The sequence below is a fragment of the Pieris rapae genome, chromosome 20, assembly GCF_905147795.1.
Source record: "Pieris rapae chromosome 20, ilPieRapa1.1, whole genome shotgun sequence".
In the NCBI taxonomy this organism is placed as follows: domain Eukaryota; kingdom Metazoa; phylum Arthropoda; class Insecta; order Lepidoptera; family Pieridae; genus Pieris; species Pieris rapae.
The window spans coordinates 7,905,352-7,920,204 of record NC_059528.1 but is presented as its reverse complement, the minus strand read 5'-3'; the positions used below and the strand labels follow the sequence as shown (position 1 = coordinate 7,920,204).

At 33.5% G+C, this 14,853-nt stretch overlaps 1 protein-coding gene across 2 annotated transcripts; it reads right to left on the bottom strand.

The window, feature by feature from the left end:
- Nucleotides 1-411: 411 nt before the first annotated feature.
- LOC111002289 (facilitated trehalose transporter Tret1-like) lies at nt 412-14,071 on the bottom strand. Of its 2 annotated transcripts, none has more exons than XM_022272436.2 (8): nt 13,855-14,071; nt 11,919-12,148; nt 11,002-11,172; nt 7,832-7,984; nt 7,285-7,411; nt 4,077-4,312; nt 2,973-3,167; nt 412-2,328 (listed from the first exon to the last, which is right to left on the bottom strand). In XM_022272436.2, the coding sequence occupies exons 1-8, from the start codon at nt 13,934-13,936 to the stop codon at nt 2,071-2,073; spliced, it is 1,452 nt and encodes a 483-aa protein (XP_022128128.1). In that variant the 5' UTR covers nt 13,937-14,071; the 3' UTR covers nt 412-2,070. The 2 variants fall into 2 exon arrangements, with proteins under 2 accessions (XP_022128128.1, XP_022128129.1); XM_022272437.2 differs by having other exon boundaries at nt 13,934-14,063.
- Between the last annotated feature and the right edge of the window lie 782 nt (nt 14,072-14,853).

Here is a 14,853-nt window from a genome sequence, read left to right as displayed (position 1 = left end):
TTCTTTATCTATATGAGAAAGGGAGAACAATACAACTATTGGATTGGCCTATTTTCGTTTGTCAGTTATTACGTTTAGGTTTTACTCAAGTCGTAGGTATGGAAAATGGAGTATCAAAGAAAAGATGATCCAAGCAATAATTTGTTATAGCGCAAGATATTTGTCTCCTACTACTTTGGAGATATCGTTTAGTGGAAGAGAGATAATCGTTGTCGACATATACAAATATATATGTGTATATCAAATTTTTCCTATTCGATGATTTAAACGTTGGTGTTTTTTTAGTGTAATAGTTTAACAATAAAAAATGTCATTACAGTAATTTATCTAATTAGAATGAAGAGCAAAAGCGTTTTTACGATTGTTTCATTGTTCAAACATTAATTATAGTTAGTATTTTTAAGAACGGGCAAGCGATGTTGGGTCTTAAATATTCCACTAAACGTAAGTACGATCCTGCTTATAAAAACTACGCTTCCGTCTCTATCTATCAAATAGCTTTTACACCGTGATGAAAAGAAGCAGATATACATTGATTGGAATATTTACGTATAACAAGAACAGCTTAGTTCAAATATAATTCTTAGTATTTAACCTGTGCTTCATTTTCTGTACCTATGTTGAATGTTCACTAGTCTTTATTTAAGTGTATGGCAGCAATTCTGTTTTAAATTTCTCCCTAAATTTGGAAAATGGCAACATTAAACACAGAATTGTTGTTATCGTATCGTAACTGCGTTATGAAAATTTGTAAAAAATAAAAAATAAAAAAACAGCTTTTGTATACTTCTAGTTATTTATTATCAAGTAAATTTCCTTTAATTGAATTGTGTTTTATTATTTATTCTACTATTTACATTATAAATAAATATATTGCAACAATTACCTGGAAAACACAAATTAATATTTTGGCCAGTAGGGAGTATTATTATGGGAGAACCCATTCATACCCTTGATTTGGGAATTGGTGGAAATGTAATGTTTTTTAAATATTGACGGAATAAGTGTACATATCAATATAAAAATATTGGTAAAAACACTGGATAATGGTTTGAGCAACCCGGTGACATGACATAACATTAACTAATCAAGGATTATAGACTTATGTCAAGTAAAGTCTAAACTTTGCTATAAATTATAAGAAATTATTGTCTATAACAAATTTAACACCAAGAAGTTTTAATATTTTACAACGAGGATACGCCAGGGATAGATGAATTTTTTCACAACCATATTTCTGTCATGAAGTATTAAGTATACGCATACAATAGTGACTCTTCATACTAAACAACTTTTTTCTTACATACAGAATCAAATGTACTGTTTATTAACTAAAACTAAACTAAGCAGAGTATTTTATAAATATATACAGGGTGGCCAAGTCGTGGATCCAACGCCACGGTTAAGTTTAAAGAAATAAAAATTTCTCGAATCATAACTTTAAGTTAACTTCGGAATATCTTTCAGGCCGCTAGTTATTTAGTGAAAGGGCTAGGCTGTTAATCAAACAGCTAACTAACCTAGTTGGCTGTTGTTACATTGAAAAACATACTTTATATTTTTAGTTTTTCTGGGTTATTTCTTACAGTTTTAAATTTATATGCTTCCTACGTAACTAGGAATACAGACAATCCTAGGTATAAAAAATAACGTTCGTCTTATCTAGATTGTCCAGGGCGGCCGTATCATTTAACATCAGATGAACCTCCTGGTTTGCACCCCTATTTTATAAAAAAATGCGCGGCCATGAAAAAATAAATCAGTAGTTAAGTGCTCCAAAATAAATCTATTTGATGATCTTTTGTTAATCTAATTGGCAAAAACCGTGATTAGTGTATGACAAGCTAATTTTCACGATGTTCTCCATCAACGTTCGAGAAAATGTTATATGCGCACATAGAAAGAAAGTAGTGTACAGTACACATTAGTGTACAGCTGGGATCGAACCTACGACCTCAGGGATGAGAGACACACTGAAGTCACTAGGTCAACAGTGCTGCGGTCTCTCTACCCAGATTAATGTAAAAATATATTGGCTTAAAATTGTTTATAGACTAAATCTTAAAATATCTATAAATTAGGTTGATCATTTTTCTTTTTCTTTCGTCTTCTGCCTTCCAAATCTGCGTAAATGTCTTCTAGATTTCTCATTTTGGTCTCAGGAACGCATAATATCAAATAAAATACGTTAGCAAGGCATATAAAGCTAAAAATCCAGAAAGTAGAATGATATCCTATGCAATTGTTGAGTGGTGCGAATAATTTGAGGAGCGCGAAGTCTGTGCCTAATGATATCGCCATTATCAGTGTTGCTACTGTGCCTCGAAGCTGTTGACAAATATGGTAAGGTAAAAACTACATAATATGCCTATATTTTAAAGTTATTAACTTAATTTAAATGCCTAATAGGACATTAATCATGAAACCGTCTCTAGAGTTTTTTTTTGTTAAATATTTTACTCTACTCCCCCTGCCATCGTATCCAGGGACATTATAACTTTTTTTTTCAACAAACAAAAAATACATTTCACGGCTACTATTTGTGAATACGCGTCGGGAAACACGCCCCGACTACATCGGTAATATTTTTTTAAACATTATTCATGGGCGAACCGGGGCGCAATTCCTCGCGATACCCGCTCTTTCTGTTTTGTTTGCCGCCTTTATATATTGTAATTTAGTTCACTCACTATACTATAATTATTAATTTCTTTAATAAATGAATCTTTTGTACCTATATTCAGTTTAACCTTTTTAAATAAACTCGACTCCTCGATTGAGAAACGATGATCTAGACTCTAGAGTCTAGAGTCTAGATGAACTAAGTAGGTATTCAATTATGCAATCCTAGGTTCGACTTTTGAGTTCAGCTATTAATACCTATTGATATTTAGACATTACTTGATTTGCCTTTTTTAAACTACATATCTATCTATCATAAATACTTGTCATTATAAAAATACCAATAGTACCTGGAAGCTAAACATCTCGGTCATAATGACGAATGGTAGAGGTTGTAACCCAGACGCGTCTGCAAATATGCAAAAACATAACGCAGCAATGGGCAGCCAGCCAGGGAGGGCAACACTGATGCTTTGAAGGTAGAACCATACCCCTAGAATACACATACTGAGGCCAGCCACCAGACTTGTAACTGCTAGCAGAGGCTGAAAATAAAATTCACAGTCTTTGAATCAAAATCAGACCATGTCTGCATTAGAGGGCTACACATCATCATACTTCATTATTCTATCATGTAATGGTGATGCAGATGCAGATTTCACCTGTATCACGATATGCGTCATTCCACAACTGAGTTTCTTAAGTCAGTTTTTGCCGCGCGCTCTGGATCCAGTTACCCACTGAAGTATTTCCGAACCAATTGCGCTTTCAAGAAAAGAGCGTAATTTTAAAAGGCCGTCAACGCACTTGCGAGCCCTCTGGCAATGTGAGTGTCCATGGGCGGCAGTATCACTTAACTTCAGATGAGCCTCCTGCCTGATTAGGTACCTGTTCTATAAAACAATAATATATTGCAATAATGTCCCATGTAAAAGTTTTGTCAAGATCCTGAGAAATGTCTTTCATTCATTTTGGATTTATTTGAATTTCCCTGCGTCGATAACTAAACGTCTGGTTATAAGTGGATCACGTCAGTTACATTTATATTTCACGGCAAATGCCTTTTAATGATTAACTGGAATATAAGGACGATTGTTTTAATGAACAATACATAATTGACATCGTCTGCCGTTACTTTATGAGCCCACAGGGCTAACCTTCTAAAAAGGGCACATATGATTCTGTATATTAATTTAGTTAACGAAATACATAGGTTAACGGACCTTTTTCATTATTCCGTTGAGTTAGCTGGCAAAAGTTCTATTATTTGTTAGTGCCTATAATAATTAATTTCTTGTATTTTTTATTATGTAGGTAATTTTGTTTTTCCTAGTTAATTTCATGTTTGTTTTTTTGTTTTGTCTGTAAATTTTATTCACTCTTGTCAATTTAGGGTCACCTGTTAAGGCAGGAGTGTTTTTTGTAAATAAATAATACCAAAAGGATTTAATCACCTTTCTCCCAGTTCTATCTACAAGCTGACACGCCAGAAACGATCCTATTATTTGCACCGAAGCCAATAAAATCGATTGCTTATTTGGTGATAAAGCAATACTAGAATCGGGATCCTTGCCAGCTTCAGCAAAAATATGACTTGCGTAGACCAAGACCGCTATACATCCACAGAATTCTCGAGTCAGGTTCACTATGAGGGCTACCCAAAAGGCCTTCAGCGCTGTTTTGTCGGCAACTGTAACAAACATTATGACTTTAAAACATTTAATAGATAGCAAGTAGGTACTGTGGTTAAAAAATAAAACCATACAGTTATTTGCATCAATTTATTCACACACATTCTTGGTTATATTTTCAAATAAAACATTCATTATGCACTTGCTTATTTGAAAAGCAGGTCAGTGAGCCTTCCTTGCCTAAGTTTTCCTTTTGAGCAAGTCCAAAGGTAAAAAATCTATTTTCGCATAATCTGGTTTCGAATATACCATAAAAAATCAGATTTTTGTATCTGTTTTATGATCAATCTAATAGGCAAGAATGTGATCAACCTCATGTGCCTGACACACGCTGAATTTTTCTGATACATTGGTAAAAACAACAAAATACAATTTTTAATGTGATAAGCATTTGGTAGACGATTGGTAAACGGCGATCGAACCTACGACCTCAGGAACGAGGGTTGTACGTGGAAGCCACTAGGCCAAAACACTTCTCGAATATACAGTCACAGGTTTAACAAACGTACACTTAACTACTAGGATAAAAAACCGAGCCGTTAAAAGAGCAAGTTTGCTGTTAATTTGTGTATTTTAATTAACTTTATGTTTAAAGAGCTATCCAATAACCTTATATTACTTTACACGTAGTGGGTGAGAGTAAAAAAATATAGAAAAAAAAATAGATTACATATGTAACATGTAGATAAAGCAAAAGCTTAAACACGGAAACTAAAATCGTAGAGAACCTGGGATTCGAAACTCGACTAAACCAGATTAGATAGGCACATTCAAATAACGTTAGATTCAGCTAAAGAAAGCCTTAAAATGCCTCAAACTCAAACTCAAAAATATCTTTATTCATATAGGTAAACATGTACACTTATGAACGTCAAAAAAACAAATTAAATTAATTGTAAATTTACATTTACAACCAGTTCGCAAGTCAAGGGCGTAGAGCGGGTAAGAAGAACTGACAAGAAACTTTCCGCCACTCTTTTCGATCGCAAAGTTTTTAATACAAATTGTTTGAACTGGAGCAAATCAACCCCAAGGATTAGGATCATTTAAGTAAAAACCTTCCAAACCGAAACATGAATCTCCATAGAAAACCTTTGAAAACCGGACTCTTGATGACAGTTCAGTAACTAGGTAAGAATAATATTATCTACATACAAACTAATTAAAAAAAGGACGTTACGATGCAGGAAAAATATAATAAATACATTCGTGCTGTAACAGTTGAACGGCGCAATTGTAGATTTGACATTTGACCTAATACGAATAACAAACATTGAATTAATATGCGGACAAATTGAAAATGATGAGTTTTGATATCAAGGACAATGTTCTGTCAGGGGTCACTCAATTGGTAGAATAAAATTATTTGTTTGTTTGCGGAATTGGAGCGTCACCTTCGGAGCTTCTTAGAGGCTAGACTTGTTTGTAAAAAGATGATTGTTTAATAAAATTGGGTTTGAGACAATTCTTTTGTTTACCTTGTATAATACTAACAAATATAAATTTGCTGTTTATTCAAAAAGCATATTAATGCTCGGCACAAGTGTGCCATATATAATTGACCATTAGTCAAACATAACATACACGAACAGATATAAAACGATAAATCAAAAAAAAAATTGTAATAACTAAAGGAAAACTGATGTTAAAGTGTGAGGGAGCAAGGGATATCCAGACCTACCTCGTTTATCAGATGGCCTAATCTGAGTTTTGGCCAAAAGGGACATATGGGATGCCTGCGATATTTAAGAAGATTGATCCAGCTTTTAAAAAATCCAAATAATCCTTATTGCTTTTTTGAGGATATTTTTTTGTAAACGAAACTATAGTGCGTTGCGAGTCATATCACAGAGTTGCGACACGATCGCTCTTTTCGTTTGACAACTGATATTAACAAGCGTGTCAGTACGGCTTTTGTTTTTAAATTCTATCCCATGCCGTTATCGAAAACATGCACCAAATACTAGATTAAGGGCCTGTTTCACAATGTCCGGATAAGTTCCAAATAAGCTATTTGTTACTTATTGGTACGATAAATAGTATTTTTGCGTTTCACGACTATCAGATAGCGCTATACGTCATGAAATTCGAAGTATCTTATTTGGAACTTTTATCTTTCGAATAATTTATGTGTTGCATAGCTATTTGACATTTTATCCATACATTGTGAAACAGGCCCTAAATGATTTGACGATAGAACTCGTGTTAAAAATACATAAACTTGACATCTGTAATGTTGTTGTATAATTCAAAGTAAATTATTTAATATATACCATACTTATATATGTATAAATTTATTAATTTATATATGTATATATACTTATACATATATAAGTTAATAAATTTGTTTGATCCTATACTTTTACATACGCACAGTCTCACAGCAACACTTTCAAAAGAAAACAAAAGCCGTTGCGGAACATACCGTGGCTTATATATATTATGATATATCATAAGCCACGATAAATTATACGAGTGGTTTGTTGCGTTGCTATAATATAGGAAGATAAATCGTATATACAACTGTGTGATACCGCCTACGTTTATGGAGCAAATTTAGACTTAAGACAACATTTAATACTAACAAAACACACAAAACAACAATATTCAAAGAAAAAAAAGAGATAACATTTTTTTTATAAAGATCACCTGTATTTTCTAAGTATGTAATGCGTGTGTGCTGTGGTTGTAATTACACTGGCTCATTATGCTGAGGAGCAGAGTGTTCTATAGCACAGCAAACACTGTATAGAAAAAAACATATTTAAACATTACGACTTAGGGCCCTTTAAGAAAAGAGCGTACCAATTCTTAAAAGGCCGGCAACGCACTCGCGAGCCCTCTGGCACTTAGAGTGTCCATGGGCGGCGGTATCACTTAACATCAGGTGAGCCTCCTGCCCGTTTGCCCCTTGTTCTATTAAAAAAAAAACAGCGCTTCTGCCTCCCGTTATAAAGTTAAAGAAACTTACGTAACAGTTTTGGAGAGAACTTTAGCTCCGATGTACTTTGTTCAATAATCAGTCGATCCACCTCCTCACTTATAGATTTGTCTGTATGTGGAAACGATCGTAGCCAACCCAACACTTTGGCAGCTTCCTGTCAACAAAGATACATTTAATTTCGACCAGACATCTTTCGTTGGCAATAATGGAACAGAATATTAACGGGGTGGTACCAACGAAGTGGGTAACGAAGGTTGCAGGTCTTCGACAGGTTGCAAAATGGTTCGTAAAGCATGTCTGTATTCCTTTTAATTTGGGAACAGAAATTGTATCTCGGATGAGTTTCCTTATCACAGATAGGCTGTGCTATATCGATTTCTAATGCTGCCCATGTCATAGTGTTGAAGGCTGTCTTTTTGCGCCAAAGTGAATTATTGCCGATACAACAGAAAAGCGTGGTAAGCAAAAGAGGGCGGATTCAGAATCCTGTCCAAATTCCAGAAAGTTAGGTATCCCCAGGATACACTATTTATTCGATAACAAAAATACTGCTCCAATATGAAAATTTTCATACCTCATTTTTCCCACATTTGACCAGGTACGATGGCGTCTCCGGTAGCCGCAACAATATACAGAAGTGTACCAATGGTATTGCAAGCAGAATCCATAATACTGTTTTAAATGGCAAGAGGTCACCTAAGATGAAGACGACAAGATTTCCAACTGTCTGCAAAAACATGTTCTGGATAATTAAAAATTCTTTAAAATGGTTGAAAATATATGTTGCAGTGTATTCATACAAGCTAAATAAGTCGTTTTGATTAGTATTATGAAATAAATAAAGATAATGTATTTCCATCCAAATCAAAATAGTACAACGATTCCATAACAAAGTGCTCAGGGGAATAGTCAATGCTCCCTGGTACATTCGCAATTACGACTTCCATTGGGATAGAAATTCCCGTCGAGTACGACAGTACATTAAACAAAAATATTGCTGGAATGCACGATCGAAGGCTCCACCAATACGTGAATGTCAAGCCTATTAAACTTCTCCATACTACGGGCTTAGTGATATTGAATTCAAATTCAAAAATCATTTAATCATGTAGGTAATATAATGTACACTTATGAACGTTAAAAAAATAATTATTAATTAAATGCTTCTAATTTTACATTTCCTGCCAGTTCTCAAATCAAGGGCGTAGTAAAGTTAGGCTAGAACGTAATGTAGAATATGATGTCTTTGTGTGGAGTTAATTATATAAAAATATAACAAATATTTCGATAATATGATGCGTATGATAAAATGGCCGCTCGAACATTTTTTACTATTTGTTCCCATTGGTTTCTTTTTCATAGAGGCAATTTATAAAGCAAACAAAAGGTAAGTAAGTAAATACGGCAGTAAGTACATGTTATGTTTTATAGATCCAATATTGGGAAATCAAATAACAGTTTTGGACTGATTTAATTTACTATATATTGCTACGACATAGCAAATATCGCGCGTAATAAAAAGCGTATGATAGAAGGGCCTCTCAAAAATATTTTATACAATTTGTTCCCATTGGTTTCATCTGCATTATATTAAGAACACAGATATGCAATGGAAGCTCTCAAAAACAAAAGTTTTCTTCGCTTCTTTGCTTCGCTTCCGTGGTGGCGTTTCCTAATAAATCAAGTGATTCCTGTGATATGCGTGTTCAACCAAATTAATTTCAAAGAAGAATATTTTGTTGTCAAGTATAAGCAAAAACCTTTGTATTCATTGAAAGAAATTATACCATAAATGTAACTCGACGCAAACATTCCCTTTTGCTAAATCGAGCACTCAGTGTATTGGAAAAATAGGCGAGATTCTACAGTGAGGTGAATGGCCTACACTTTGTATTATAATCGTAAGTCCTTGATCATTTATACGAATTTCCTTTTTAAGAGGGAAAAAGCTATTGAAGTATTACATGCTACGTCTGGAAGAATTTGCTTTCAGACTTTCACACATATATATTTTTATTTATTTATTAACAAAAAAATTATATCAATAAAATAATGTTACATAGACAATATCGCTATTGTGAACTCTGTAAACATACAAGTATGTATATTGATAGTGTAAGAGACAGCATTCTGTAAGCGGAGTCTTTGTTAATGGGGATCTGTGTAACAGATTGGTTCTGGTCCTTGGTATCGCAAAGTACCGTCATGTTATTTGCATTGTTGCAAATCATAAGTATAAGAAAGTGTGGCCTGTAGGTCCCCGTATAGGCCATTTCCATGCTTAAACCTTGGAGTAGTTGTTATGTGCAACTCTGGCGTCAAAATAAGTTTGAGTATCAATGAAATAAAATTTATTTTAAATAGAATGCACCGATTGTTAAGTGTATGTCAACGGAGGAAGCCATCGTAAAACAGAACAAAATTACATTAAAAATGTTTGAAAGAAATTACTTTTGCACAATTAATCTGACAGTACCGAGAATATTTTTTTACTTCTTAGGTAAAAATTAATTGTATCTCAAATAATTGATAGTTTTATATATTAGATAAGTTAATATAGAATATAGCTAAAGGTAACATCGTGCTAACAATTATCGGCTACCAACAGGGAACGCAGGGTAGTTCTGATTAAGTATTCAGTAGAGCATTGCGGTGATCAGACGTTGGACTGAGTTGGGTCTATGTGATCTGTGGTTGAGTAGATTGTGAATAAAAGTGGGATCGTTGCCTTGAACCCGTTGCTCGTTATAATTTAAGCTGAAGTGTCAATCTAAATTAAATTCAGTACGATAATTATTCGTATTTTTTGTGCTCGCATTTTATTCACATGACGCCTACTAAACCCGCTAATAGCCATATTTATGGAGTGAAGATATATTTATCCGACATATTCATTTATTGGATTCCATTATGGTCGAATGCACTTTTGTCAGACTTTTCTGTACTGACACTGATACAGTATTTTTCAGTTGAATACTTTAAGTATTAAGAATTAATTATATAAATAAATTATTAACTATTAACATAGTTACGGCAGTAATTTATGTTACAGTATTCTTCTGGCGTTCTACGCCCTTGATTTGAGAACTAGCAGTAAATGTAAAATTAGAAGCATTCAATGTATATTCCTTTTTTGACGTTCATAAGTCTACATTGTGTTACCTACATGAATTTTGATTTTTAAATTGTATTTATCCTACTCTGATTTATTATTCCGTAGAATTCTGTCACATTTTTTTTGGTTTGTTTTTTAGCTTTGAGAAATGCCCTCAAATTTAATATTCATACAACGAATGTTTGGATGAAGATGTGTCATTGTGTTGTGAACACTACTGTATAATACAGCGGGTTTTGGTGGGATGACCCAAATATAAAAATCCTCCTGGCGCCCACAACCTATTAGTTAAGGTTAATTTTAGTTTATAAGTTTAGTTAATTAGTTAATGCATGTTAGTATTAATTTCTTAGCTTAAGGTTTATTATAAATATTTTAAAATATGTTTATTTTGTTTTATTTTGTAGTTAAAAACCCATAACATGGCCGTAAGCCATAAGTGTTGCCACTAAACAGTTTGCCACCGAAAAAGGACCAAATTTGACTCGTTTAGGCAATAAAAAATAAAATGCTACATATTTTTATGTTTTACCTACGAAATGTTCTCTGAGATGTCAAAAAATGATAGCTGTCAGAATTCTACGGAATGAAAAATCTGAGTATAGGTGGATTAGGAATGATATAAATACCTGTGAGAATATTATAAATGTCCCAGTCATTCCTCGTATACTGTCCTCGCTGATCTCTTTTACATAAAGAGGGCATACCACAAAGCCTCCACCTGATCCGAAGCCTATGAGCGCACGCGCAGCTATCAACGCTATAGGGTGCGCACATATCAGTTTAACTGCCCAACCGACCTATGAATTAAATTGTTATTACATATTTCGAAGCTTTGTGTGTTTTATACAGAATTATATATATATATAGACTAAAAAAAAAACATTTTTTAGGACTTAGATTTCCGTATCTGTTTCATGATCATTTATCAATCTAATAGGTGATCAGTCTCCTGTGCCTGACACGCATCTATTAGTCTACACCCGGGCTATGAACCTGCTTATAGGCCGTCTATAAGGCTATAAGCATAAGCTCTTTTATATATATGTATGAAAGAGCTTATAGAAGATATACGATCTACAATACGATATACGATATTATATAAACGATCTAATAAACTAAAAAATATATATTTTGGAATAATATGGCGATCGTTGGATTTCGGCGAGGCCTCTGTCCCATTTATTTACACCAATACATACATTATGGTTACATACTATGTTAATACGATAATGTTGAGAAATGAAGAATATAATATAGTGAATAGAAATAGAAATATTATTGGAAAAGTGGCTATGCCAGTTCTCTTCAATTTCAATTTTTTTACTATTTTAATTGACGTAGATTGTATTAACATAATTAATAAATTATAGTTTGATTCTTACAATCTACTATCATCTATGTTTATTTAGTAATTACTCATATATCTGGTCAAAGCCTTTGATTACATTAATTTGATAATTTTAAAATTAACAATTTCAGTTCAATCGCTTAAAATATCATGCATATATATATAGGTAATATATTTTTTTCTTAAATAACTTACAGATATAGGCAAAGTTGCACAGAGCAAAGCATTTTTTCGTCCAAATCTATCCGCAGCTACCCCGTATACGAACACAGCTATCGGTGCAAAAATGAACATGATAGATGCCATCCAGGATACTTCCTCTTCAGTCAGGGGTCTCTCTGAGGGTGAGGATTCCCCCATCAGCAGGGCTTTGTGGGGTGAAATCCAACCCATCGCAGTACCATATGCCAGTATTGGCATGCATACTGTAAACAATAAATTTTATGGTTAGGATTATGGCAAGACATATGGCTAAGTTTGAACTGTCCTGTCATCCAAGGAAATATCTCATTAATTATGGTTTACTATCTATGGTAACTATGGCAACAAGAGTTCCTGCGTCTACAGATATAAGGCTAAAACAATTATGTAGAACCCACTGAAGTATTTCCGAAGCAAGTCGAATTAGGGTCCATCAAGAAATGAATGAATCTTTGAAAAATGAATCTTTACTCTTCTTAAGCCCTCTGACATTCAAATTAAATTCAAAAGTTTATATTTGACAAACAATATCAACCAAATAAAGTAAATAAAAACGTACAAATAATATTAAAATATAAATATGTTTAAAAAATATCAAATAGCTTTTTAATTATTTAAAACAACTGGTTTAAGTTAAAATATTAAGATTTCATATAAAGGTCTTTCCACACCGATCCGACCTACCATGGATAGCTTGTGTCGACAGATGGCTATTACAATCCGTCGATTGGTTATTGGCACACTTTTATCAATATTTGGATTGAGACTTATGTCTCAAATGGGCAAAAATGGATTGAGGTAAGTTATTGGGTTTGCTTCGCTTAACGCAGGATGTTGTAAGTTGTAACAACAGAGCTTTATCCACATCCTGACATGCAATGCGTCCGTTACGTCCGCCTCTTCACCAACTAACATGGCACGCCATTTTTTGTTTGTAAAGATACTTAACACAGAACGTATCCTTCACAGACTGGGCCGATCACTTCTAGTTCTGGATGTATGAGATATGGAACCTTTTAGTTTTCCAAGATTTAGTGAGCACGACATGCAATTAAGGGTCTACGATTTCTTTCGGCTTCAGGACTAAACCCTGGTCCTTTCTGCCTCTTCATTCAACGTAATATTTGAAAATATCCATACAACAACCACAATCGCACTTAGCTCGCTACTATTTATTTATTATACATATAGATTTATTTTTTATAACTAAAATATTGATAAATTGTTTTTCATTTAGACTTTAAATTATCTATATCTTATTGCATCATCTAAGCCATATTTAGAAAAGCACGTGTTAATATATATAATATACATAAATAATTTGGGATAATTTGGCAACGCGTCAATTGAAACATTAATTCGCAAAATTGGATGCATTATTAGACAAGGAAAACTATTACAATTAATTTCCAACATACAATATTAACCTATCTAGTAATAATAATATTTAAAAAATTATAACCAGAAAAAAAGAAAATTTTAAAAGTTTGGTCAAACAAGAAACAAACAGACAAACAAAATATCTTTATTGATCTAGGTAAACAAGTACACTTATTAACGTCAAAAAATTCAATTAATATACATTTACTACCAGTTAGCAAGTCAAGGGCGTAGAGCGGGCAAGAAGAACTGGCAAGAAACTTACCGCCACTCTTTTCAATCGCCAAGTTTTTGATACAAATTGTTTGAACTGGAGCAAATCAATCCCAAGGATAAGTATTATTATTAACAAAACATACTGTTTTTCCTTTTAAAGAACAAGGTACGTTTTAATGTGTAATGCGTATGTTGTGGTTGTAATTGTCCCTAGGTTTGTATCATGCTGAGAAGCAGACACAGAAGAACGGTGGAAGACTTCCAGCCATCAAGGTAATGCTACTGTTCTTTCTTTATGAAAGAAACACATTTGTTTAATTGTCCTTTGACTTACCCACTATAGACATAAGTATTTGATTATGTTTGCTTCCAGTTTTTATATCTTTATCATTCACATTATATTTCTTGCTCACCATTGTGCACTGTTAATGTTTTCACAGAAAATCCGAAGTTTTGAATTTAATTTAAAATTATCTTTGTAGCGATGTGACTGCGCACGCGTCGCTCATAAAAATCACTGAATGAATACATCTGAGTCTTATATTAAATACTGCCTCACTGATCTACTAATACTGGGTTTGATTATATTTCTGACGCGTTATGGAACGAGATGCCTATCAAGGCACCAGTACGATGTCGGCTTTCAAGAAAAAAACGCCGGCAACGCAAACGCAACTCGAGAGCCTTGTGTGTGTGGCTGTAACAAGTTTAATGCTCCAGATTCGATTCCCGTAAAAACAATATAAATATAAGAAGATGATCACGAGATACCAAGCACAGGGCGTCATTTCTACTTCTTTTTCAGCTTGGAAACAACTGCCAATAGAACGTTTAGCGGATGCCAACGACGTAATTGTCCGTAACAATTACGATTGATAATTTGTTTATGGAAACCGAGTGGTTAATAAAGCGGTGATTCCCTTGAGATATATTATAAACATTGACCTCAACGTAATGAATTCAAACTAAAAGCGATTGTGAAGTCCCTTACAAATAAAGATAAGACATTTTGAATATTTATTTAGAAATTTGCACCTCGCATCCAATTACCTCAATAAGAAAAGTGTACTCATAAAGAAAATAACAATCGATAAAAATCTATAAAATATTAATTTATCTTTATAAGTAATTAATTATTACAATCACATGTACAATTTTCTTAACTTACATTGTAATAATTAAAAATTAACTTTCAATAATTATCAAAATAAACTTCGACTTTGTTCCCTCGAAACTCTTGGGCTGTGGGTAGTTTAAGTGCACGGGCGCTAATTAAAGATTTAAGTTGCGCCATTGTTCGTGAGTGGACTGAGAGTTCTGCTTCTTGTCTATT